Below are 27,794 nucleotides of genomic sequence, written 5' to 3' on the forward strand. Positions count from 1 at the left end.
ATAACTTATTAGGTTTAGTAGCAATAAGCTTATTAATAACCTTTGATATGCAGATGACACAACTGGCTTGGCAAAAGTGAGGATTTGAAGTACTTACTGATGAAGATCCAGGATTGCAGCCTTCCCGTATGGATTATGACTCAAGGTAAAGAAAGCCCAAATCCTCACAACCGGACCAACAGGTAACATGATAAATGGAGAAACGGTTGTCCGGGATTTTGTCTTGCTTGGATCCACAATGACTACTCAGAAAGCAGCATTAGGTCAATCTGCCAAACACATCTCCTTAGAGTATCAAAAAGCATGGATATCGCTGACTGGGACTAAGGCGTGCATAATCCAGGTCATGGTATTTCAGTTGCCTATGCTTATGAAAATTTGGACATGGACTAAGGAAGACCAGAGCAGCACTGATGCATTTAATTGTGGTGCCGGAGAAGGATACTGAAAGTAGCCTGCGCTGCTAAAAGAACAAACCAGTCTGTCTTGGGAGAAGCACATAGGCGAGGATGGTAAGATTCTGCCTTGCATACTCTGGGAGTGTTGTCAAGAGAGACCAGTTCCTGGAGAAGAACATCATGCTTGGGAAAGTGGAGGGGCAGCGGAACATGGAGAGGCCCTCCAGGAGATGGCTTGACAGTGGGCTCAGGATCGGGCAGGGCTTCATTCTATCGTGCATAGTGGGGTTACTCTGGGTCAGAAGTGACTCGATGGCACCTCATGAAAACCAGGCACATCTAAGAGGCTGTTCCTATATCTAAGATCAACATCCTGGTGTCTGATCCGGAATTGTAACCTGATACTTCCCTAATACATTCCATTAAGATACCAGGACTTATGTGCCATCCCTGTGAACATGACTGATGAGGGATCCGGAGCAGCTTCCAGAGGTAGGACATCAGAGCTGACTTTTCAGGATTGAGGCTTTCTTTTATGGGGAAGAGGCGCAGGGACAGCCAATGTAGAGGGACAAGGAAGTGTAAGGGCTCTCAAAAGGGGCGCAGTCCAGTGCCTTTGGGCAATGACTGACGCCGAGCAGTGGATTACTAAATGTGGGACTTCTAGCTATAATCTTTGCCACCTCCCACCAAAGGGGTGGGTACCATGAAGCAAATAAAAGTGAGGTGCTTTTGACCCTCCAAGGGGCTTGACTGGCCTACTAATACTACAACACCCAACTCCTGTGGGGTGGTGACCATGTGAATAAAGTGGATGGAATCTTCACAAGGGGATCGGTCAGTTTTGCTACCCCATGAGGCTTAAAATGAACCATCTCAGAGACGGAAAGAGGGGTCTCTCACGAGGCTCACCCTTTACACCTGTGATCCCAGGGCTGATGGAGGAGAGAGGAAACTGTGGCACCAGAGCGGCTGAGAGCCCGTGACAAATAGCAGCAGAGAAACAATGGAAACAGAGAGCAGAAACAAGAGGCCAACACAAGATGAACTGGTGAGCTTGCTGGCCTCTATTGCAAGGAAATCGAGTGCCTTCCTGGAGGAGGCTTACTGGTGGAGTCCTGGACGCCTCCAAGTACCTTTTGGGAAGCCAGATTTGTGAACCCAGGAAGCCAGTACTCAGCGCTTAATGGCTGAGTGGGGAGCTTCCAGACCCTTAACTGGAAGATATTAAATAGCCTTTAAATACTTGCCCAAGTAGGACAGAGTCCAGGTCATGGGTTTGAGGGGCCAACGGCTAGAAAGAGGCCTACCTACAGGCCTCTTATCTTACACCTATAACCTGGCTGTTTCTGATCCTGAGTTACAACATGATAGCTCCCTAATAAAGCCCATAATCATGAGTGTTGTCTATGAGTTCTGTGTGTCCACTGTAATGAATTATCATACCCAGCAGAGAAGTACAGCATGCCATGGGGAGGGACAGTGGGTACTATACTTAGTAAAAAAGGTTTAGGGTGGAGGCATATCTGACGTCTGCCTCACCAATTAAGTGGCTGGTCTGGATTCTTCTCTCCCTTGTTGGAGGAAGTCAGACACCAGCCACCCCATGCCCTGCTTATACATGGTAGAGGTAGGGGCAACTGGCATTTATGCCATGGAGGCCAGTGAAGTTCAGTGCCCACAAATGTGCAGGATGGTTCTGTACAAAGAAATGGCCTGCCAGTGGCAGCTCCGTTTTGGGAAGCCGATAGGCTGGAGAAGGGGAAGTGATGTAAGAGGACAGGGAAACCAGTCAGGCTGCGAAGGGTCTGGCTCTAGGTGCTCTTAACAGGTGGACACAACAGTGCCGAATTAATTGCTCGCTGCAGGGAAATGGCTCCCTTCTCTAGCGGCCAGCAATCTTCCCCGAAGGGCCAGAGAGGGAGTCCCATGAGGTGGATGTGTTCACACAGTGCCCAGCTCTCCTCTCCAAGGCTTACCCCTTTCTCTTTCCCTGGGCTCTGCTTGAATTCCCAGCTGTCCTGTTCTGGCCCTGGAATGATGCCATTCTCCCTATGAAACTCCAGACTAAATGTGGACTTCAATGCTCACAAACAGGCACGTAAACACAGCTACCCAACTGAATTCACATCAAAGACCTCGCCCACCAGTTCGGAAAAGCAAGTCCCCACTGCACCTTGCTGCTGTAGAATCAGCTTGAGTAAAGGCAGCGCCATTGAATTGTCAGAATCTTTGCTCTGGGTTTGTCAGGGGCCAAAGAACTGGCTCAGCTTGTTGATAATGACATGGTCTAGCAGTTACGAGGCAGATGCTTGGAACCAGGTACTCCACATACATAATCACATTTCACTTTCACCTTCACTCGGTTTTACAGATGGGAAAGCTGATGAGGCTCAGGAAGGTTCATAAATAAGTTGCCCGCCAGAAGCGCCCAAGTGGCAGGGCCAAGTCTCGAACCTGCACCGGGTTTAAGTCCAAGGACTTTGCTCTTTCACCTACAACATGGTTGTCCCTTTCAGTCATCGGGAAATGGCTTCCAGAGGATGAAAAGGGGAGTACAGGGCCACGAAGACAAGTGTCTTTTCCCAGCTCCTTTGGATGGATGTGGCCTGCAGGCAAGTGGCAGAGCGTGCACTGTGAGCTGGTGCTAAGGGCTCCCAAGCCCATGATCCTCCTAACCCTTAATTTCAGGAAGATACTCAGGAAGGACTTCGATCGGAAACAGAAAGGCGTTATCACCCAGAGAAGCCCACAGCTGCCTCGGCCAGCCCCTCACCTTCATCCGCAGACTTGATCGGACAAGAGCGTATTCACTTGGGGGCCTTTTCCTGGGGGAAGAGGAGCTTCTACCTGTGGAGGCCGTGTCTCTTAAGAGTCACCCCTCGCTCCCCAAGGCGCCAGCAAGCCCATGACTCACAGCCACCGGAGCCACTGCACACGTGGAATCCACCAGTGCTTGTTTTTCTTCGCATGTTCCTGGGCAAGGGCCAAGTTTCTCACTGCTCGAGGCCCATTAGCCTGCGAGCAAAAACAAGAGGGACTAATTGTTGCTCGTCTGAGCAGGGCTGCTGTGGTTTCCCAAAATTCCCTGGACCCAGGCAAAGAAACAACAGGACAGTCTTTTTTTAAAATTCATTCATCCATCCATTTATCATCCGCTGTGTCTAGGCATTGTGCTGAGTCCTGGAGAGCAAAGCTGAGCGAGATTGCACCTAACCTCAGAGCTAAGGGTCCAGTGGTGGGGAAACTGGTAAAATATAGGGCCCATATTTTCCAGACCTCAGAAGAGTGCGCTCCTGGGGGTTGACCCCAGGTTAGCCAGGCAGTTGGAGGGTCTCTCTGGCCCTCCCCTGTACCCCTTCTCCTCCTGGGTCTCTGGACCTGAGTCAGAGGAACCGTCACAGATGGCCGGCAGATAGGACCCAGCACCCCACAAGACTCAGCCCAGTCCTTCTGTGTGTGGCTTCCTTCTGCCCCTGAAGACCTCGGCCACTCACTGGGGGCTCGGGAAGCGCTTTGCATGGGAGCCTGCAGGCCTGGGCTCCACTCCCATGTGTGCTACACATGGCCCAGGCAGGTCACCTGTTTAATTTCTCTCATGCATTCAGTCAACAAATATATATGGAGCATCTACTTTGTGTGAGGCGCTCCCCTAAGGACTTGGGATACGTAGTGAACAAAGCAGAAAAATATCCTCATCCTTTCGGTGTTGACCTAGTGGCAGAAGACAAAACACAAATTCTGCTGTTTGATGGAGAGTGGCAGATGCTAGGGGAGATAAAAATCACTTTTTTAAGGTAGAGCTGGGGGAGCAGGCTGGGAATGAGCAGCGCTCATTCCATCTTTAACTCCCTGCAAAGTGCCCTCAAACGTTTGTTTTATGAAGTCCCCAAAGTGTGTACGATCACTGGATTTTTATCAAACCTTTTACTCCAATTCCACCTTTCCCTGGTCTCCCTCCCCAATGTTCTCTGTTCTCACAACTGCCCGAGGAACCCTCTCTTTGCCCAGAAATGACACTGGCTTTCATGAAAAAATCCAAGGCTGAACCAACAAGACTGCAACCGCACGGATAGCGCTCTGCAGCACAGCAGGAGCCCCTTCGCTCTTCAGGTCCATTTGGGCCGTTCTCACCCCTCAGCCCCAGCTCACGCACAAGGATGCATGGTGGGACTGGGTGCCGAGGATGCTCCTCCTCAGTGCCAGTCCTCGGTGCCAGAGGGATACTAGGGTCCATGCCAAGAATAAGAGATACATTCTCTTCACCGACTGGGATCAGGTTTGCCACCTGGGCACCTGAGGAAGTGCTGCTTGAACCCAGGTTTCACAGGGCTTGCACTCACCTCTCCACCAAGACTCAAAACCATTGCAAGGAGTTTTGGGGGAAAAAAAATACACCTCCAATGGGTCCACTCAAGTGCTTTCCTCTTTCCTGTCTTCCAGTTTCCCAATCCTACGTAGAATGCTTTACTTCCAGAATACCTTCATGAACACGAGCTCATGGAAACAATCCAAGAGGATGACTCTGGGTGGGTTTAGCTGGAGCCTTGTTTGTACAAATCTCTCCCAGACCTGAGTTGATCATTAACCAACCCAAAGCCATTGTCATAGTAAATTTGAACTCACTGTGTCCCAGTAGGACAGAGTGGGACTGCCCTGCTGGACTAGCGGGACTGTAATCTATACGAAAGCAGAGGATACCGTCCTTTCCCCGAGGAGGGCCGGCTGGGTTCAAACCACTGACCTTGCAGGTCGCGGCAGAGCACTGAACCAGGATGCCGTCCAGCTCCCTTGAATCTGTCTATTGTACAAGAGGATATATCTTTGAGGGAGGCATACAACTAAACACCCGAGCTGTGTGCACGCTGACCCAGAGTGACCCTGTAGGACAGGGAGAACTGCTCCTGTGGGCTTCCAAGGCTGCAACTCACTAAGGGAGTAGAAAACCTCATCTTTCTCCAGTGGTGCAGCCTCGTGGTTTAGCACTGCTGCCCTGGAGGATCACAGCCCAAATGGCAAGCATTACAGCACCAGGACTCCTGTGAGGGATATAAAGACAGAGGAAAATCAGCTGGGAGAAATCATGGAAATTTGGTTTTGTTGGTGTTATAACTGAGGAATTGGATTTCTGGATGCCCATAGCAGCCTGCCGTGTAGTGATATATGTGAAAGAATGGGAATGCGTCCAATGTTGTCTCCACATCAGACACTAACAAGGGAAGAAGTAGCTAACTTTAAAAATAGAAAAGGGCAGTAACTTTTTCCCCCCAAGACTGATAAGACTTCATTACACCACATTTGGAGTCCTAATCTCTACTGGTAGAAGAGAATCCTGGATGCAGGTGAGATCATGGATCCAAATCCAGACAGGAACGGGCAGCATATTCAGAAAGTAATGAGTTCAAGATGGGAACTAGCTGCAAAAGTGTGTGCAGTATACAAAGGGGAAGCACTGCAAGGCCGAGGGAGATACACTGGAACAATGAGAAAGGTACACGAGAGCAACAGTGGCATTTGCTAAAGGACTGTAATGATTGCCAAACCAGAGCTTAAAAGGAATAACCAAGGATAGCAAGGATTGAGCAACCAGAATTTGATTGAAAAACCCGTACCCTATCTACCCTCAAACAAAAACAACAACATTTGACAGGAACATGACTGAATTCCTTAAGTCTTACCAAACCGCCATTCTAAAGCAGTGTGCACAGAGGAGTACAGAATTCTTTGGGGAAAGGATGAGAGAGATGGAAACATTACCTTCGAAAGTGTCCAGTCCAGGAGAATGGTTCTTTTTTTTAGTATGTTTTTGCCACACACAAAAAATTAATTACATGAACAATGAGTACAAGGAAGAAAGTGTTCTAGAATTGATGTGGCAATGATGGTACAACTAGCTTTTCTTGAAATGACTGAATTATTGAAGTATAAGACATGTGGATGAAGTACCCAAAAAACTGTAAGAAAAAAAAAGTTTATAGTCCTAGATGGGAGTATGTCAGAAACAACAGCATCATGTTTTAACATTTTTGGTTTATACAGGGTTCTATGACTTTGTAGCCATATATTTGACTTAGCCTCATGTACTACAGACCGGAAAACAGACTCAGAGAGAGACACTGATGCTCTCTGTAGTCAGAAAAAGGCGGGAATGTTAAAGTCCATCACCAAAAGGTGCTACAAATGGAGTACGACTGAGGCAGGAGGAGAAAGGAAATCTTGATAGACCCTGAAACCATTGTTGAGCGAAGTCAATCACAAAGGGAAAGCGTTACATGGTTTCATTTACATACAAAGGTAAGAAAAAGGTTAGTAGTGATTTTAAGGGCCGGAAAGGAGGGGCACTAGCACGACAGTGATGCTATTGAGGGTATGGTTTCCCAGCCAATTGCTGAAAATAAGCTGTAAATTTGGAGTGTTAAATTGGCAGAAGTTGTGAGACAGATATATTTATAACAAAGATTTTTTTAAGGTGGCTGCTGAGTCTGCTATATATAACCAAATACCTCATGGGATTTGCTTCTTTGGTTTGGAAGTTTAAGTTCATGGATTCACATGTTTACTGCTTCTGTTCTATTTCCTAAGGAGCCCTGGTGGCATAGTGGTTATATGTTGGGCTACTGAGAGGTCAGCAGTTTGAAACCACAGGTGGTGTTTCAAGGGAAATGAGGCTTTCTAGTCTCATAAATTGTAGTGACAGTCTCAGATACCCAGGGGCACTTCTACTCTGCCCTACAGGGTTGCCATGAGTCAGAATTGACTTGATGGCAATGCATTTGATGCTTTTTTTTAGTCCTACTTTCTGGCCCTATGATTTTGTAGCAATTCTTTTTTATTTAACCTCATATACTCCAAAGACTTGAAAACACACTCCAAAATAAGACACCAAGGTTCACTGCACAGGACTATGCAGCACTGTAAATCTACAGCATGTCCAGCAGAGTCCACTGCCATTTCAGAACTGACACGAATGGTTCCGTAAATAAATGACGGCAAATGTCACAGTAACCGAAGAACCGACGTTTCTGGTCACTTCTAGTTACTATGGTACCAAAAGTAACCCTCGTGGTGCTGTCCTGTAAGTGTGGGACTGACCGCTAGCCACAAGGCTGGCCATTCAAACCCACCAGTCACTTTGCGAGAGAAAGAGGAGGCCATCTTCTCCCAGGAAATGTACAGATGAGTTGAGATGACATCAAGACCATAATATATGAAGCTTTAAAAAGTCATTAAAAAGATAGCGATGAAAGAAGAAACCAAAGGGGATGTCAAATGAAATAAGGAACCTTGTGCTTGAACATGGCTAAAACACGTGGAAAAAATAGTGGTGTGAAAGAGCTAAGCAGATCCTTTCAAAGAGTAGATAGAGAAGACAAGGTAAACTTGTGCCTCGCAATGAATTTTCAAATACCCGGAGTTAGAAAGGAAAGAACATGCCCAGCAGATCGCATGCTACAGGAACTAAAATAAAACGAAGAGAATCAAGCCTCGGTTTGCAATGTTGAAAGATTCGATGGTCAAATCATTGACTCCAGAAGGATGAAAAGAAAATGGAATACACACAGTCACTGTACCAAAGAGAACGTTGGCCTTTAGCCATGTAAAGCAGCAGCACCGAGCAAGTTGAACAGTCAACACCAAACCGAGGCACTAAGAATAGCTGGAATTGAAGGAGGAGGCCCGAGCTGCACTGAAGACACTAGTGTCAAAGAAGGCTCCAGGAACTGAAGAAAAAAAATTTGAAATATTTCAGAAACGGACGCAATGCTGGAAGTATTCACTAGATTACGCCCAGCAATTGGAAGTGACCACCTGGCAACCAACTTGAAGGGATCCGCGTCTGTGCCCATTCCGAAGAAAAGTCACTCAGCAGCATGCAGAAATAAGCAAGCAGTAGCAATAATATCACACGCGGAAAATTTTGCTTAACATCATTAAAACATGGTTGCAGCAATATACCAACAGCAATATAGCAATGAGTTGCAGCAATGTCCCAACTCATAGCAACCCTATTTGTAGTAGGCCAGCGGTGTCCAGCCATTTCACTGAGGCTCTTCTTTCTCTGACCCTCCACTCTACTGAGAATGGTGTCCTTTCGAGGAGCTGTTAGCTTCTGACAAGACGTCTAAAAGTAGGTGAGACGTCTCACCATCCTCACTTCTCAAAAGCATTTTGGTTGTGCTTCCTCTAGGATATCCAGAGGGCGCTCCCAAAATTCAAGCTAGGCTCAGGAGAGGATAATATCAGAGGGTTGGGGCTGAAAGCAGAAGGCCCCAGAAAGAGGTTCTGTTGTGTTTTGTTGGCTATGTAAAGGCATTTGGCTGTGTGGATTCTAATTATGGACAAGACTGCAAAGAATGGGAAAGCCAGACACTAAAGTGTGCTCAGGGGGTACCTGCACACAGACCACAAAGGGCTCATTCAAGCAAAACCTGGGGATACTGCATGCTTTAATATCAAGGGGGTGTGAAGACTGTATCCTTTCACCATACTTAATTCAATCTGGATACCAAGCAAACACCCCAAGAAGCAGGACTACGTGACAGTCATGGCATCAGATTAGGCAAGGCACAATCACCTGTGATAGATGACACCACCTTGAAGCTCTTACTAATAAAGATCAAAGACTAGTTTTCAGCAAAGTTTACAATTAAATCAACGCACTCCTACAACAGTGATGTGAATCTTCCTGGAAATTCAAGTCAAGACAGGGTGAGGGCACTTGTCTGAGCAAGGCCGGGGCCCAGCTGGTCTGAGAGGCTTAGGCGACAGCTGCAGACAAGGAGCAGAGCTGCCTGTCTCCGGGGTAGTACTAAGACCTCTGGGGTCTCAAAGCACAGGACCATTGACTGCTGGCATCTAACAGGGCGGAGCTACAGCCTTCTAGGTGTCAGATATTTCCCAACTCCATTCCAGTCTGGGGCTGTTGCTCAGGAGTGCCAGTACAAAGTGGGGCAGAATCTGCTATGCAAAGCTGAGGGGGCGGGGCTGCCATGCCCAAGGAACAGATAGGGACAAGGGGGAGTAAAAGGGTGGAGGAGTCCCCCTCAGTTGGACTAGGATAGAGATGCCCAAAGCAGAGGGTCCTCCATGCAGATCAGATATCATGGCCAACATTCAGTTGGGAGAGCAGGCCATATGGCCTCAGAGAAGAGGACATTTTCCAAGTCATGAGAGCTACTGCAAAGTGTCTGTTGTTTCATTATCATTTACTTGGTGCCATCATGCCCTCGGATGCCTTCCATTTGTAATGTAAATGCTACTTTGTGCCTTTCTCACCATAGTACTTAGGAAGCAGATAACTTGTATTCTAGTTTACAGGTTCACAGCTGAAGAGGAATTTTCAGAATCAGGGTGGAATTTGGACTTCTGTGCTGATTTAACACTCTCAGGAATCCTCAAAATAATGTGTAACGTGGCTGGGTCCATTCAGTGGTTTGACAATGATGTAACGATGTAGTCGCCTCACATGATGCCGTCTACATTGGACCAGTTGTCAGTTACAAGGGGAGGAAGGTGGGATGCAGCACCCTTACTCCGGTCATAGCAATGACCCCATGTAAAGGGAGTTCCAGTGACGGGTGGCCTGCCTCACCTCTACCTTACAAGAAATAAAAGTTGGGAGAAGTACCAGCAGTAAAAGGGACCTTAGTGCCATCAAGGGAGGAGCTTGGACCTGGGGTGTCCCCTGGGCTGAGAACCTCCTGAACCCAAGGAAGGATTGATGTCAAGAAACATAGATAGCTCTAGAGAACATTGGACCCAAAGTCACTGAGACACAAGGACCTTCCCCGAGAGCCAATGAGAGGAGGGGCTGCCCCTGGGGTCAGTGCTCTGAGTTCACTTTCAGCCCCAACTGTGGCAGAACAGACTTATGTTTGTGGCATCTGTTATCATAGCACTACATAACTAAGACAATGTGTAAACGTAAATGGTCCTTTTGGCAACTTTGTCTTGATTATAAAAGGCAAAATGTATATATAATAGAAAGCCTAAGAGTTCAGTGTATGATTGATAATGGGATGGCTGAACTCCATTCTCTCAAATGAATGGAAACATTTGAGTTGCTTGTATATGCCAAATACCTTAAGAAATATGTATGTCCTGCCTCCTATGGAAGTTTACAATCTAATGGAGGATAAAGTAAACAAGCACGTTTAATCTAATGGAATAGATCTTGTTTTTTTAATAGTGGCTAGCGTTAATATGATCTAGCTTTTTACACCTTTTTCTTTCATATTTCATGTTTTCTGCAGTGAACCTGTGGATTTTTTTAACCAAAGAGTTTGTTTTAAAATAACTCCCAGAACCAAAAACCCATTGTCAAGTCATAGAAACCCCATCTAGGCTTTCTGGGGCTGTAAATGTTTATGGTAGCATTCAGCCTCATCGTTTTCCCACAGAGTGGCGGGAATTTGAGCCACTAACCTGGCAATTGGCAGCCCAAATACCAAAGGCAAAAATGTATCTTTCTTCCAGTCCATGAATTCAGAGTCCATGAATTCTCAGTTTTTAGTTCCAGATATTGAGACAGAATTTTTCTCTTATGAGCGGAGAACAATCTAAAGACTGCTACAGTACTTGAAATTGTTCTTTTGTTAAGCTTTGGGCTTATTTGGTAAATGTATTTCTGTGACTACCAGTTTCTCTGGTGTGTCTACCACCTGAAGTGCTTGCCCTATGTCCACTATGAAGTAATCCCAGTCCTCTAGTATTGTTTCCCATTTAACTCCCAGTGTAATGGTACACTGGCATACTCGTTTATAAATCATGTATGAGTTTATAGAGACCAAGCTCCCAGAGATAGCTCCCATTTTGGTAGACTGAGATGGTTATTGCTGACCCTGTAACGCTGAGCTCTATTTAGAGCCTCCTCCATGGGGCCCGGACTGCTACCACAATGCCGGAGATGCTGAGAAAACAGCCAGTCAAGGCTCCTCCCTTTGGGCTTTCCCCTCACTATCAGCCTGGATAAGGCAGTTGAAATTGGATGACCCAAGCCATGGTGTTTTCAACTGCTTCACAGGCATGTAAAATCTGGGGAATGAGTAAAAGACTGAAGCAGAACTGATGAATTTCAATTATCGTGCTGGCAAAGGAATCTGAATGTACCATGAGTGGCCAGAAGAACAAATCTGTCTCGGAAGAAATATAGCCTGAATACAGCATTGGCAAAGAGTGTGAGGCTTTATCTCACACCCACTGCACATGTATCGGAAGGGTCCAGCCTCTGGGAGGGACGCATCATGCTTGGTAGAAAGTCAGTGACCGAGAGGAAGGCCCTACACGCAATAATGGACTTAAACATGACAATGAGTGTGAGGATGGCCCAGGACCAGGCAGTGTTTCATTCTGTTGTACAAGGGATCACCACGAGCCCAAACTGACTAGATGGCACCTAGAAAAATAAACACACACTCACCCCAGGGTATGCGTGTGAGAAAGTGCGTGTTTCCGTGTGTCTCACATGTACACCCCTGAGACAGATCATTAGGTTTTCTGTTTAAGGGCAGAAAGTTAAGGAATTCTTTAAAAGATACCAAATTCAACTTTAGGCAGTTGTAAGAGAAAATCTAAATTAAGGTACCTAGAAGAGACTCAAAATAATTAATAACTAAGACTGTTTTAACAGTTTGATAAACATTGTAAAATCTTGATTGCCTTTCTTCCCCTGTGTGAAAGTAGAGGCATTATAGGCATTATCTACACTATCAGTCCCTTCTACCCCACACCTACCTCCCCAAAATGGACATATATGTCTTACAGTTCTGAGGCGAGGCTCACAGTAAAGACAATAAACTTTAGGCATTTCTTTAAAATATTAAAAGTATTTTAGAGCCATTAACTTGTAATGTGCCACATTAATGGTACTTAATGGTACTCAAATTTTTCCTTAGAAAAGAAACCAAGGATGCAGAGAAACATGCCAAGAAAATACCACCATAAAAAAGGGACTTGAAGGTAAACAAGCGGCCATCTAGCTCAGAAGCAACAAAGCCCACATGGAAGAAACACACCAGTCTGTGTGATCACGAGGTGTCGAAGGGATCAGCTATCAGGCATCATCAGAACAAAAAATCTTACCATAGTGAATGAGGGGGAAGAGTGTGGAGTGGAGACCCAAAGCCCATTTGTAAGCCACTGGAGATCCCCTTGCAGAGGGGTCTCAGGGAGGAGACGAGCCAGTCAGGGTGTGATGTAGCAACGATTAAACATACGACTTTCCTCTAGTTCCTTAATGCTTCCTCCCCACCCACTATCATGATCCCAATTTTACCTTGCAAGTCTGGCTAGACCAGAGGATGGACACTGGTACAGACAGGAACCAGAAACGTGGGGAATCCAGGGCAGATGATCCCTTCAGGACCAGTGGTGTGAGTGGTGATACTAGGAGGGTAGAGTAGAGGAAGGGTGGGTTGGAAAGAGGGAACCGATTGCAAAGATCTACATGTGACCTCCTCCCTGGGGGATAGACAACAGAAAAGTGGGTGAAGGGAGACATCGGACAGTGTAAGATATGACAGAATGATAACTTATAAATTATCAAGGGTTCATGAGGGAGCAGGGAGGGAGGGGGAAAAATGAGGAGCTGATGCCAGGGGCTTAAGTGGAGAGCAAAGGTTTTGAGAATGACGAGAGCAATGAATGTACAAATGTGCTTTACACAATTGATGTATGTATGGATTGTGATAAGATTTGTATGAGTCCCTACTAAAATGATTTTTTAAAAAGCACATATAATTGAGCCTTAAAAGTTTGTGGAAAAATTCTATTTCAATTCCATTGTTCTACAAATTTTTGAAGCTCCTCCCCCATATATTTTTAATCACTAGCCAAAACTATTAATTCAGTAAGAAAACATTTCATATTTCTTCAGAGGCTATTCATTTAATTCACTCATTTCCACATTAAATTATGCAATGTACAAAAATATTCCTTTTTCTAGTTTCTCATACAAAGGTTTGACAGTTTTCACAAAATAGAGCAAGACTCTTTTACCACAGTCCAACTCAGTTCTAATGGTTTCAAGTCAGGGCTTCAAGTCAGCCTAGAAGAGCAGAAGAGCATGCGCACCAGCCATTAACTAACATTCACTGGCATCCTCGCCTAATACTTTTTTTAAAAAATGATTCAGGCCATCTCTATTACTAATGAATGTACCTTACCCAATGCACTTTACCCTAATGGACCTGACCCACTAGGTAAATAAATTATTGTAAATGTACCTACAAATTTATGTACCACCATTCAACGTGGAAAACAGCTGGGGCCTAATAGCGCACCTGGCAGTTGCCTGGTGCTGTTTCTAGGCTATAGAAAACCTACCTCATTCCAGCTAATATGTAAAAAATCAGACTTTCACAAAAAGCATTCATCCTGCTTACATTAAAATGCTGTTTAAGAGATTCTGAATTAAATAAAGTTAGGGCACTAAATTAATGAATCCACTTAAAAAAAAACAAACCCAAGAAGTGAAGACTGCTTCCTAGAATCTTAACTACATTATCTCAAAGATAACTTACAGAATGTAAAAATACAATAAATACTATAATGGAAATGTAGGGATTCATTTATTCCTTTTTGGTTTACAAACATAGGCACCCAATACTACGTCTATTTAATTTTTATAGAAGACTATTAATTTACATTTAAAGCAAAATAAAAAAATCCCCAACCAGCGCCTGAAAATGAACATACAAAAAGGGGAGAAATAAGACTTTTTGCTCCCTGCTTTCAAGCCTTCTTACACATATTAAAATATTATCTTATATAACCCTTAAGTCAAAGAACATACTGCCATCCTTCTTGTTGAGTTTTAAGACACGTTAATGGTATCAAATCAAACTTAAATGTAATCACAATGATTTTAAGTGTTCAAAATGTGTTGGTGTGGGGGGTTATTGTTTTTAGAATATATCTTTAACAAATGAGTTCAAATACTCAACTTATTTGCGTAATAAGCTATCATTAAAGTCTGTGAAGGTGTAATCAAATGCAAAACTAAAAGCTCTAAATGAAGGGATTTCCAAACCTTAAAATGCTGATTTAAACTTAAAGTCTATTTGATGTGGATCATCAAGTCTCCATTCTTTCTAGTAGTTTTAGAACTTTAAGTTCCAGAGTAGTTATTTAACTTATTCATCAGCTTTCTTTTGACAACAGTCTAAACCAGGGGTCCTCAGACTTTTTAAACAGGGCCAGTTCACTGGCCTGCAGACCACTGGAGGGCCGGACAATAGTTTTAAAAAAACTATGAACAAATTCCTATGCACACTGGACGAGTCGGCTGCTAAGCAGGACAGGCAGCGGCGGCAAAAACACCATGGCGAGCCGTAGTTTGAGGACCCCTGGTCTAAATAAACAAATCAATGTAGTGGCCTCAGCACTTTCCCACTTGATATTTCTCCAAAGGTTACATTTTAGAGAAACGTAAGAAAACAGCAGTTAAAAATACAACTGTTCAAAAGACCTACATCTCTAAATACTTCACAACCCTGCCAACATTGTACTTGATCCTGTTGCAACATACAAAAACAACTCAATTGATTCAAAGTATATTTGGCGGAAGCATAAAAATCATACAAATGTTACCATAGTTTCAGCACATTATGGAACCCTATTTGGACAAGCAGTAACCAATGGACAGAGAGTCTGCAGCTAACTGTGCGGGCTTCCTAACATCAGAGGCATCATCCCTGGTTGACCGTTAAACATTTTCATGTCTCACACACCTTACACGAGGTATGCACCTAGACTTTAGTATCATTTTAAAGAATATATATGTATTTATTTTTAATTTATATACACATTTCGTTTAAAATAAATGTTTAAAAGTTTTACTACAGAAAATCTGGCTTCAACATGGAAGCATTTTTGCTTTCCAAGATCATACACCTGGCAAGAAGGTGATTTCCTTTACATTTAGTTTTATCACATTAACAAAATACACTTTTTATACACTGACTTCATTTACTTAAATTGGCCAAAAAAATTTAGATGTAAAGTTCTAAGTAATTTTTTGTATTGTGGACTGATCTCCTTAATTTTATTCAAGATATACTGCTGATGATTTAAATATAGCACAACTTGATCAGTTTAATTAGAACAGTAATATTAGGTTGAATAATCTGTTAAATCAAATGTATGTTAAAACAGTAAATAGAATTAACTGTTATAATTTAAAGGGAATTATAATGTATCATTAAAACAGACACCAATTTTCTTGCTATTTCTCGTTTCTATAATGCATTCCTTTCTACAGCTAAAGCCACATGCAGAAAAAAATATATGTTATCTTCAAACTCATTCAACAGCTTGTTACTTCATGTGGTATGTAAATAAAATCCTTTATTTGATTTTACACGCATTAATTTTTTTCTTTGTGAAGGTATTCTGCTTTTAAGATAAAAAATTAATGTGTTTACACATATGAGAACATTTTATTATGTTATTACTACCTGAAAATGCATTCTCCCATAATAATGCACTTTGAGTTTTCATTGGAAGGACAGTACAAGTCTTTTTAAAATTGTATGAATAAAGTTTATAAAGGACAGTAAACAAATGTCCGGTAAATCCCTTCCTGCTCCTCAACTGAAGGCTCAAGAAATCCTCCTGCTTCAAAACAGACAAAATCTCACAGGATTTTCATTTCACCATAATGTGGAGAAGAACATTTTATTTCTATTATTTTTAATACTAACAGTAAATTTATTGTCACATTCCTTCAAAAAATCCAATTTATGCTGATTTGGGTCAAACACATTAGATTCAGTATGAGCTTTAGAATAGCCTTCTGATTATGAAAGCAATAGATTGTTTATAGAAAAATGATCTACACCAGACCTTTAACAAGAAACAAACACAAAAACACAACATGTCTTCCCTATCTGAGACCACTTAGTAACAGGATGGTGTGAAAATCGTTTAGCTGTAACTTTAACAAAATTAAAACTCACTTCAACTTACAATAAAAATGAAACACTGGTGAATCAATGGTAGCAACTTAGAAAGTATTCCTGTCCAAAGACCCTTTCCATTGCACTGAATATTAGAATCAGAAATTCACTATGAGTTTAAGGCATATTGCAATGAATTGTTCCAGAATTGCACAGTTATACTGGTCAGTGTTCCTATTTTCCCACTTCTACCCTCACCCCACCCGTCCCCAGGGATCAAAATGTTAAAAATTATGGGATGGGTGGTTATTACATATTTGAACTGGCACACCGCAGTGTGTTCACAAGGATTTCATGAGCATAAACATTAAAATGTTACATAAAATGTACCATAATTTACTCCACATTTGCTTTAAGATGGTTTAATGTCTTGACAAAAGATGAGATGACTTAAGTAAATTTTACATTTTGTGCATTCAGACCACCATATGCATAGATGTTCTAATGCTAAACTCTTGTCTTCAGTATCTCATCGTGCTGGAGGCTCTGAAGTACGACAGAAACTTATAGCACAGACTAACCACAAAGTACCACACATTTCTTGCCATTTGTGATCTTGCAATAAAAATGCGCCAGATTAGGATCACAAGGATAGTGTTGAAACCATAGCGTATGTTCCTCAACCTGGAAAGCAAACGAAGGGACGTGTCAGGCGGTTCCATTCCAAATACTTTATTGTTGTTCAGCAGCTATGCGACTCAGTTTATGACACATATAATTTCCACTCACAGTGGAAATCTGCTTTAATTTGAACCTTACATGGAAGTTAAACTAAATTTCTTAAGTTATAAAGTTGACTTCTGTCAACTTAAGCCAGACAAATCTACGATGCATCATCTATATTAAGAAGGAATTCAGTCACTGAGAATGGTTTATTTGGTATACAAATTAATTCAATCAATACATCGTATATATTATAAGTCAAACAGATGTCCCTTGAGATTGTGGATGAGGATTGGCCCGTTTTCCCTTTGCTCACAAATCCTCATGGAGGCTTGAAACATGGCAGTGGTTCTATAAAAGGAGTACCTTCCATTGCTAAAGAACACTACAGGAGACTTTGTTCACGTTTCAACACACTTTGGACGGTGTTTGAAAGGCCTCCAAATCTTCAAGATCTCAATTCGGTTACATAAATTCCGTAGAAACAACAGATATGGAAAGGAGATCTTTAAATCAGTAAGCAAACATCAGGATTCTCACTTGCTTTGACACTTAGTATGATAAGACCTAAAGAAAATCAACATTCTTAAGCCTCAGTTTCCTCTTCTGTAACCTTGGCTGCCCTGTAAGTCCTTAAGGCATTGTGTAACATGAAAAAGATAACAATGTGAAAGTCTGGAAAACTGTTCTAATAACTGATTAAAGAGCACTACACAAATAAAAGGCTACTACTATTTAATTTATCTGCCACGCTAATGGATTTAGTGATTTATTTTTTATAATCAGAATGTATAATCTTTCATAAAAGAATAGAATACCACCTTTAGACACAAAGAATTCTAGTGCTGAGTGATAGTGTTTGTATCTCTTCTCCTTTTCGAAAAATGTATTTGAATAGGGTTAAAAAAAGCCAACAAAACTTCAATTACCTTCAGTTTAAAACCTATTTTAAACTAAAAAAGAACGTAACTATCCTCTAGTTCTTCAATATTTCCTCCCCTTACTAGTATGGTCTTTGTTTTACCTCACTAACCTTGCTAGACGTGTGTATGTTCACATGTAATTAAAACCATTTGAAGCATGAAAGCCAAGCTAGATAACCCTTCAGAAACAGTAAGGGGGTACGGGCAGAGAGGAGGCGTGAGGGGGGAAGGGGCGCTGATAGCAATGACGACTGTATAACCAACCCCACTCAAGGGGAACGACTAACAGAATTGCAGGTGAATATATACAATGGATGGAGTAAGATATAGCAAATAATAATAAAAAGATATAGCAAATAATAATAACATAATAATAAGGGTTCCTGGGAGGTAGGGTGGGTGAGGGAGGAAATAAAGGAGGGCTGATATCAAAGAGTTCAAGAAGAAATAAAATGTCTTGAAAGTGATGATGGTAGCAATTTTAAAATTACATTTGATCTAACTGAATTGTGGACGGTTGTAATATCTTTAAGAGCTCTCAATAAAATGATTAATACCAATTTTTAAAGGCAGTAAGTCTTAACAATATTAGGTTAAAATTACTACTGCTACATTCTAGTTCAAAGGTAAATTTGTTTCCTAAGTGCAATACAGTATCTTTAATTAAACCATGACAACTTATAAAGAGATTGATTATTTCACAGCAAGACAAGAAATTAAATCCATGAAAAACTTACTTGTTCAGATGTTTTCTAGCTGCAGGAAGACCAGACATTTCTTCATTCAGGACATATTTCTTAGTTCCCATGCAGTAGTTTTCTATATATTCTGCCCAATGCAACTGCCGTACATCAATATTAAATGTCTACATTAATGAAAAATATTGATCACTTTCATGAGTAACTGTTATCACAACTAGTCAAAAATTCCTATTTTTCATGAGCCAATCTTAAAAATACAATTATAAAATGTTTAACGAATAAACTTGTAAAATCTTATTGCTAGTCACAAGAATGTTTTTATCTCTATTTCATATCTTCTTTTAAACAAATAAAGATTTGGAAGATAATCTGTGTATTAAAAATGAAGAGAAATAAATGTGAATTATTTTATTTTAAAATAATCCTATTGTTTAAACTTGTGTACTCCTTACTACTTTATGCATTTCTCGTTCCTTTCTATTTGCAATCTGCCTTTTCTTCGATACATACTGCATACCGCACAGATGAATTTTTCTGAGAATACTGTTGACATCAAGAGAAAGAATGTGTTATGAAAACTCACTTAGTTTAGGTAACAGAGAGTAGACTATTAGATGAAAAGAGTACATATCCAGAAAGAGCCTTACAGAAATGCTTCCTGATGGCAAACAGAAGCCATATGCCACTGGGTGCTCCTTAGTCCTCAGGCAGATGAATTTTTTTTTTTTTGAGTGACAAAGAGATTATTCACTTTAGACGATTAAATAACTGGTAATAGCCAATTCTAAACAAACAAAAACTGCTACTGTAAGTGAATCATGAAAATACAATAACACCCCACAAACTGGAGGCTCCGGAGATTTTAAGTAAAATAGGCAATATTATGAGATATTTACATATCTGAGTAATTGGATTTCAAGAGGAAAGGTGAAAAAGAACAGGATAGAAGCAATACAAAAATCAAGATATATCAAGCTTCAAATTCAAAACATACATACATAGACGTGTGTATGTTCACATATAATTAAAACCATTTGAAGCATGAAAGCCAAGCTAGATAACCCTTCAGAAACAGTAAGGGGGTACGGGCAGAGAGGAGGCGGGAGGGGGGAATGGGCGCTGATAGCAATGACGACTGTATAACCAACCCCACTCAAGGGGAACGACTAACAGAATTGCAGGTGAATATATACAATGGATGGAGTAAGATACAGCAAATAATAATAAAAAGATATAGCAAATAATAATAACATAATAATAAGGGTTCTTGGGAGGGAGGGTGGAATCTAGGAATATAACAATAAAACTGCCCAAAGCAAAAGGCAAACATTAAAGAAAAAGGCCATGCAGATTGCCTCTGAAGGGACAGTGTCTAGAACAACAGCGGACTTCTGAATAGAAGCAATGGAAGCCAACAAGACAATGAAAACATGCCTTACGAGTGCTGAAATAAAATATCTAACCCAGGATGCTGTACTAGTAAAAATATCTTGGAAAATAATGATGAAATAAAGAAGTTTCCATAAAATAAAAATTGAAACAACTGATACCAGATGATCCCTACATAAGGATATTCCCAGATACAAAAAAAGTGATTCCAGATGAAGTCCAGAGATGGAGGAAGCAATAATAAATAATAAAATTGTAAATATGTTGGTCAATCTAAAAGAATACTGACTGCATAGACTTTTAATATCTGCTTGTGAGGTTTAGCACAGATCATGTTCTAAAGACTGTATTTCAGACAAAATACACTGTATTTGGTGAGCAAAGACACTGGTAAATATAGAACTGAACCCAAATAAAAACTGATACATATAAAGCAATAAAATCTAACAAGTAAAATAATAATGCCTAATTATGGAGTTTAAATAAAGAACCAAAGTAATGAATAATCAGAGAATTTGGTGAGGCTAGGGAGCACAACTTTAACATTGTACAGCCTTAAATATCACTACAAAGAAGGCTACAGAAATTGCTCAATCTGTTGTCTGGTATGGATGCTAAAACAACATAACTTCAAACACACACACACACACACACACACACACACAGGAACTTAAATTCAAAATTAGCATAGAAAAACATAGAATGAAGAATATGCAAAAATTATTTTCTGAGGGAAAGTTTCCTCAAAATTCAGAAAGAAAGTGTCAGGGTGGGGTGTGTGAACCTTTGTAGCAGCAGCCCTGGGGTTGATTCCACAGGGCAGTTCCACACTGTCCTGTGGGATCACTATGGGTCAGAAGTGACTCCATGATAGTGAGTTTAGCTTTTGCGTTATAGAACTGATTCCCACTCAAGGAAAGCCAGGTTATGTCAGAGTACAACTGCGTTCTAAAGGGCTCTGACCAGCTAATTTTTCAGAAGTTTATCGTTAGGTCTTTCTCTTGATGTGCTATCCTTTGGGTTAACAGCTGAGCATGCTAATCATTTATTGAATTTCCATACTAAGAGGGGATATATGGAAATACTGATTGATAATAAAAACAGTATAAAAATATTTTCTGAGACAAAGGTGTTTGGAGAAAAAAAGCATACGAAAGTCAAATGTTTCTTTTAACCCAGCATAAAGTAAAAGTTTGGTCAAACTTATACTATAAATACTAAGATAAATGTAACTTTAATTTACCACCAACAATTAACTGAAGCTTTAATGAGAAATATAAATAGATAGACTTTCTTGATGTATAATGCTTATGGGAAAAATCCAATTATTTCTCATGTTGCTAATGGCTCTCTAATTAGTATGCTGAGCATTTTCTAATATAAAAGATGAAATACTAGCCTTTTTATCTTCAGGGTTTAGCTGGTTCATTAACATATTAACATTGTCAGTATTCCAAACCCACGAATTACTTGTGAAATATTCAAGAAGCATCATTGCTTTATGAAGGCGAGTTATTGCTTTCATCATCCTGTATTATAAGAAAAATGGACAAGTTCATATTTTGCATAGATTAGGGAAAATTCTACCACTCCCCAAAATACTAGCACCCACCAATATAACTATTAACATTAAAATACAATGCATAATTCAATAAGATTATCAAACCAGCAGGGATTACAAATATTTCTGTATCTTAGGATAACATTTTTAAATGTGAAAGAAAATTTCTGTAGCAATTAAGTTCATTCAATACACTCTACATAGAGTTGTTCTAATACATAAAATGAATTTGCAAACTTTACAAGATAAAATTTTAAGTAAGATACCAGACAAATAAGTGAATTAAATTAATATTCCTTTGTTTTTGTATTTAAACTACATTTTACCTCAGTTTTATTTATCTGTAAATTTATAATGCATAAGATTTTCTTGGAAATTCACAGTGCTGTGTATAACTTTACAATTCCAAATCTCAGAAAGCAAAGTATACAGAAATATTTGTTTTCCAATGCTATTTAAAAATAATAATAACAACATTCCCTTTCACAATGATTGGTGCCACGCTTTATCATCTAAATATGCCATGATTTCAATGACTCCTGATGAAATTTCCTGAAAAAGAGATTCCAACATTGCATCTCCCCTTTAAACCCCCAATAGAAATAAGGGCGTTCACTAGTTTTTTTAATCTGCTTCATTTTAATAGGGCAGAAACATTAATATTGAAATCGACCAGTTTACACATGCTACTGAAAGTCATTGATATCATTACACTAATCCAATCAGTAATGACTACAATATAATAATTAGCTCTGATAAGTATGGAAAAAAATAATTTTTTGAAACACCCAAAAGATCCAATTTCAGATAAAATATTTTTTGAAAAATATTTTAAAATATGTCCATAATGCCAACAATAAAACTGTTATTATATATAGTTTAGAAAGCCCCAATTTTAAGAATGAACTTAAGAACTGGAGAGGGGAAAAAAAGTAACATTAGCTAAGCAATTCTGATGACGCATTTAATACACTTGGGGAAAAATATCTGAATCCAGAATACTGTGAGAAAATGAGACAATAGGAACCATGAAAAGAAAAAAAAACTACAGTTGATGTAATAAAGTGATTCTAAAATAAAATCTCCACTAAACATGAAAAGAATTACTAAGCATCAAAAGTCTATTTGGTTATGAATGGTTTATAAAGATTGGAAACACGCAGGGGAGAGAGACACATGCTTCTTCTAGAAAGGAAGAAATCAGATCATTTTTGTCTAACAACCAACAAAGAGATATAAAAGATTTGCAACTAAAACAATATACATGATCACAACCAATATGCATTCAAATGACACACACTTGATTAACATGGCTTTCCTACATAGATCAGGAATTATTTTTCACTGAACATTCTCATCTAGAGATTCATTTAAGTGACAGCATTACCCTAAAAGCAATCATTGACTCAGTCATTAAAAACAGGATTGTCATAACAATGGGGGGAAATACATTTCAAAGGCCATCTACATATTGAAAATGTAGAGATGATCGGGCACCAAGAAGAGTACTGCACTGAAGGCTCTGGAGGAGGACAAAAGCAAAAGGCTGCCCCATCAATCAGTCTTTGGTCAGGAATGTCATGCCACAAGAGCACGTGCTGGGATAGTCTGGCCATCTGTGCTCCAAGTAGTTCTTTCCTTATTATGGCAAAATTCAAACAGTCATGACAATCCTTTAGAGAAAGGGGAAATCTTAATGAGCATTAAGTTGAGAGCCTCTGACTCTCACTCTCGGCATCAGACACTTGGGGCCAGATAATCCTTTGCTGTGGTCTCTAAGATACTGGTCACATCCCTGGCTTATCATTAGATGCCAGTAGCCCTCTCCCCAGGTTTCACTAATTAAATCTATCTCCATTTATTGTCAACAGCTCCCAGGGAGTAAAACTGTCCCTAGTTGAGAACCAAAATTCACCCACTGCTGTTGAGTCAATTCCAACCCTTAACACCCCTCAGCACAGAGCAGAACTGTAAACCCCAGGCTGTAAATCTTTATAGAAGGAAGCAGACTATCACATCTTGCTTCTGTGGAGCAGCGGGTGGGTTCAAACCACCAACCTTTTAGTCAGCAGCAGAGCACCTTAACTATCTGCACTACCAGGGCTCCTAGCTGAGAAGCACAGATGAAAAACACCAGGTTCAGAGAAGTTAAGCTAAATAATCAAAGCACAAGACCATGGAGCTTCTGTTTTTGGAGATGTGTTTTGAACAGTGTAGCAATGGCCACTATATGTGAAGTGCTGAAAGGAATACTGTACCCTGTTTCTACAAGTAACAATCCCAGGCTTTCTAGCCCCAAGGATTATTATGAGGTACGTCTTAGTTGTAACTTTTTATAATTTTGTCAAGATATGTAGCTCGGTTCGGCTCTAAATTCTTAAGAGTAAAGTGGATACTATGAATGTTTGATGTTAATATAAAAGTACCATCTTAAGTCCCCTAATAAACAGCATGACGACTAGTGCCTTGCTCAACAGTCATCTATACAAAACTTTAAAGGGTACATTTTAACTTTTGTAAATAACATAAAATTGCCCAAATAAAACACCTTATGTCCCATGTTGGTTTTAGATGATAAGCTCCCAGGGTCAAGAATCATGCCTGCTTTGATATTTAGAAATCTGCCCTCACAAAGGATAGATCTCACTGAAGGAAGAGCATTCTTTACTTGCTATTTCCCATTTGTAGCAGTTTTCATTTCCAAAGATGGCTGCAATACTACCCACTGTCCTACATTTACAATTTCACCTCAAACGCCCTCCCCATCAAAACTGAAGGTCACTTGTAACCAATAAAATGAAACGGAAGTTAACACCGTAACTTCCAAGGTTATATTAGTAAAAGTGATGGCGCTTCCTGCCTTGCTCACTGGGATGGATACTCACCCTTGAAGCCTTCTGGTGCCACGCCTGCTGTCCAGCTCCCCCTGAGGTTGCCATGTGGTGAGGAAGCCCAAACTGTTCCACGTGGACAGACCACATGGAGAGGCTGAGGCTACAGGCAGAGAGAAAGATGCCTGGCCACCCCAGCTGCTCTGCACCTCTTCAGTCTACTTCCCTCCACACTTGCACTTGCCAGAACCATCTAGCCAAGCCCTTAGAAAATGCCTGGCCACAGAAAGCATCAGAGATAAACACAGGGGAATTGGATTACACCACGAACTATGGGATGTTATGCAACAATGTAACAGGAGCGGATCTTAGCACTGGTGCGAGTGCTACAATACAAACCAAAAGGCATGGCAATGACTTCAGTATCAAGTAGGGGACAGAATGGGGTCATCAGGGAGACGTCTAGTAAAATCAAAAGGGCTACCAGAAAGGTTATCAGCAGAAGTCTACAAGAAAATGAGGGAGATAGTCGTTGTTGTTGTTTTTTATTTTAAAAAAAGACCATTAGTTTGACAAAATTTAATAAAACTGTTACCTGCTTATTATGTATAACAGACATAATAAACTTGCTATCAGATTTTGTGCCAGTATTGAAGGTGCTATCTGGCAATCACAGTAAACAGGAGAGATGATCCTAAAATCCCACTACTTGAAAGAAGCATAAAGGAATTCTTTTAAGAAATGGCTTTTCAGCATACATCGAATCCTGGGTGAGGCTTTAATTACCTTAGAAAAGCTTCAGAGAACACTAAGGTAGTGCTTCATAGCATCTTTCTGACAAAAAGCTCTCTCCTGAACAGAAGAACACATTCTCACAGAGACCTTACTGTTTAAAGACCGGAGCTAAGAGTGTCAACAGTATGAGGGAGGTTGTTCCACAGTAACCTCATATGGGAATCAAGAAAGAGAGGGCATTTTCTCAGCAATCTGAAGGTATGACTTTGGTCTAATGGAGTAAAAGGTTTTATAATTTTTTTAAAGAATTATATGTTTGCAATTAAAGATTCGTTGACAGTACAAAATGCTAAAAGGCCTCTGGATCAGAGTTCAGTCCACTACTCTGCTTTTGTAACATGGTTGTAACCATGTTAGATGGTCTCTGGCTTCTTTCACACTACAGCAACATAAATGAAGAGAGACCAAACAATCCATATAAACAAAAATATTTACTCTATGGCCTTTTAAAAAAAGAAGTTGTCTGACCTCTCCTGTATGCTCCCAACTTTTGTGGGTAGGGTCACTCAGTGCAGACACAACCCATTCCATATACAAAAGGAAGGGCGACTTAGATGGCAGAAACAAGGGTTCAGAGATCACAGTCAAGAGTCTCGGCGAACGTCCAAGGCATAAGACTGAGAGCCCTGATTAAGAAACCGGCAGGATGAGGCCGGGTGGATTTAAGAACTATTATGGATCAATGACAGCTGTGTTTCTCTCGTTTTGCCTTTTCCTGTCCAAAGATATTCCCGTATGCTTGCCTCCTATGTTGGGTATAAGGGGCTAGAATAAAACTTTTCCCTTTAATTCATGAGTTTTCAAAGTAATACTTGAGTAGCTATACTCACAAAATCACACTCCTCCAGAGTTGCAATTAGGCATGATTTAAAAACAATCCTGGTATCAATTATTCAGGCAGGAGGGCTGGCTGTACCAAACTGCACTTTCCCAAAATGGTTTAAAACAGGATCTTCCTTCTCACCTCCTTATTTATAACATGATCTCAGTTGTCTCATCAAGAGATGGGGGCATATGTCTCCTTTTCTACAATATGACAAGGCTTATCACTAGTTTGTAAGTAAAAGAATGAAGTGGCCATGATACCGCATGACTACCACACCTAGGGCAAACAAGATAACGTAGTCTCCTCGCTGCTTGCTAGAACACTTCCCCCTCCAAGTCATCGTCAGTCACCTAGGCCAAAAGACTCTAGGGGGAGATCTGAGACTACACGCAGTAGCACTGACACTTGGCCAACCATCCTCGCAGCTGCCTCACCTCTCTACTTCCCCCAACTCTTTCACCACTAACGTCCACTTGACCACAACCACAGTGCAAGTTAGAACTCCACTGCTTAATTAAGCCCAGCCTCAATTCCTAATTCTGAGAATATAATAAAAATGAACCATTTCTACAAAATGACTGTTGCTGTTTTATACCATGTTTAAAGTCACTAAATTTGAGATAATTTATATAACAACATCTATTCTGAGTTAATTGGTGAACTTTGGCTATTGTTCATTTTCTACATTTACTAACCCCTCTTTATGTAAGGAACTGCAATAAATTTAAGGTGTTTCAATTATGGACCAATTTATACTTTTCTAGCCACACTTTTATTCTTAAAAGCATGCACTGTCATTATTCATAAATTTTTATCTGTTTTCTAGTAATAAAAAAAATCAATGATGAAGATTGCATTTTACAGATCACTCCAGGAAAAATTAAGATAATTTTGATGTATGCTGGCTTTTCCCCCAGAAAGTATTTCTTTACCTGTTCCAAGAAGTTTTCATTCAACATTTCTCACATATTTCAGTCAGTTTTCAACATATAGTGCTAAGAACATCACAGTCAACTAAATATATAGAAAAATCCTTACATGTAACAGTTTCTGATACACACTATAGGTGATAGATACTTCACTTTTATTTTTGAGAAGCTGATAGAAGTTCAACATTTTCTTTATATATACCCAAACCCTGAACTCTCCACTAAAATTCCAATGCAGTTTTAAAAATGCTCTGACATTTCATTGTGCCCATGTGGTAAGGACACCAAGAGAAGATTATTTCAATTTGTAGGGCTCCATAAAAGTTTTAAAGAAAGAAACAAAGGCTAAAATATAAGAAAATAGAAAGTTTTACATTTGTCTTTTTAAATTAAACAATTTCCAACTTGTAAAATTAGTCAAAATTGTGATTACCATATTATAAGCTGAACAGGCAGCTGGCATTATTTTGATATTTAATTTTCTAGAAGCATCCTTGTTTTTTCATAAAATTACACCATCTGCTTAAAGCAAAAACATTTTACCCATAATCCGCTATAAAACTGACTCCTAGTTTTTAAAGGGGGAGAGGAAGGAGGTTCAATTTCACCTTATAATAACAATGACAACCTGGGTGTTAGGCATTTCCATATCAGGGGATTCGAGAATATCAACAGCCAGATAAAATGTGATACAAAGTCTCTTCAAATACCTCCAATTATTAGAAATGTCCTGACACCCTGATTGTGATAATTAGGTTAGTAATTCGAAAGGTAAAGCTTATGCTAACAACTTTTAGCCTCTCCCGCAAGCTTCCACCACCT

At 40.5% G+C, this 27,794-nt stretch overlaps 1 protein-coding gene across 2 annotated transcripts in view; it reads right to left on the bottom strand.

Moving 5' to 3' along the window:
• Positions 1-16,040: 16,040 nt before the first annotated feature.
• Positions 16,041-27,794, bottom strand: part of FAR1 (fatty acyl-CoA reductase 1) — an 83,266-nt gene continuing 71,512 nt past the window's right edge. For both annotated transcript variants that reach the window (XM_075546023.1, XM_075546024.1), the window contains exons 11-13: positions 21,430-21,559; positions 18,678-18,805; positions 16,041-16,978 (exon numbers count right to left, since the gene is read on the bottom strand). In XM_075546023.1, coding sequence (XP_075402138.1) covers positions 16,816-16,978; positions 18,678-18,805; positions 21,430-21,559 — 421 coding nt within the window. In that variant the 3' untranslated portion in view covers positions 16,041-16,815. The remainder of the gene's footprint in view (positions 16,979-18,677; positions 18,806-21,429; positions 21,560-27,794) is intronic.

This window comes from Tenrec ecaudatus, chromosome 4, assembly GCF_050624435.1.
Source record: "Tenrec ecaudatus isolate mTenEca1 chromosome 4, mTenEca1.hap1, whole genome shotgun sequence".
Lineage (NCBI taxonomy): Eukaryota > Metazoa > Chordata > Mammalia > Afrosoricida > Tenrecidae > Tenrec > Tenrec ecaudatus.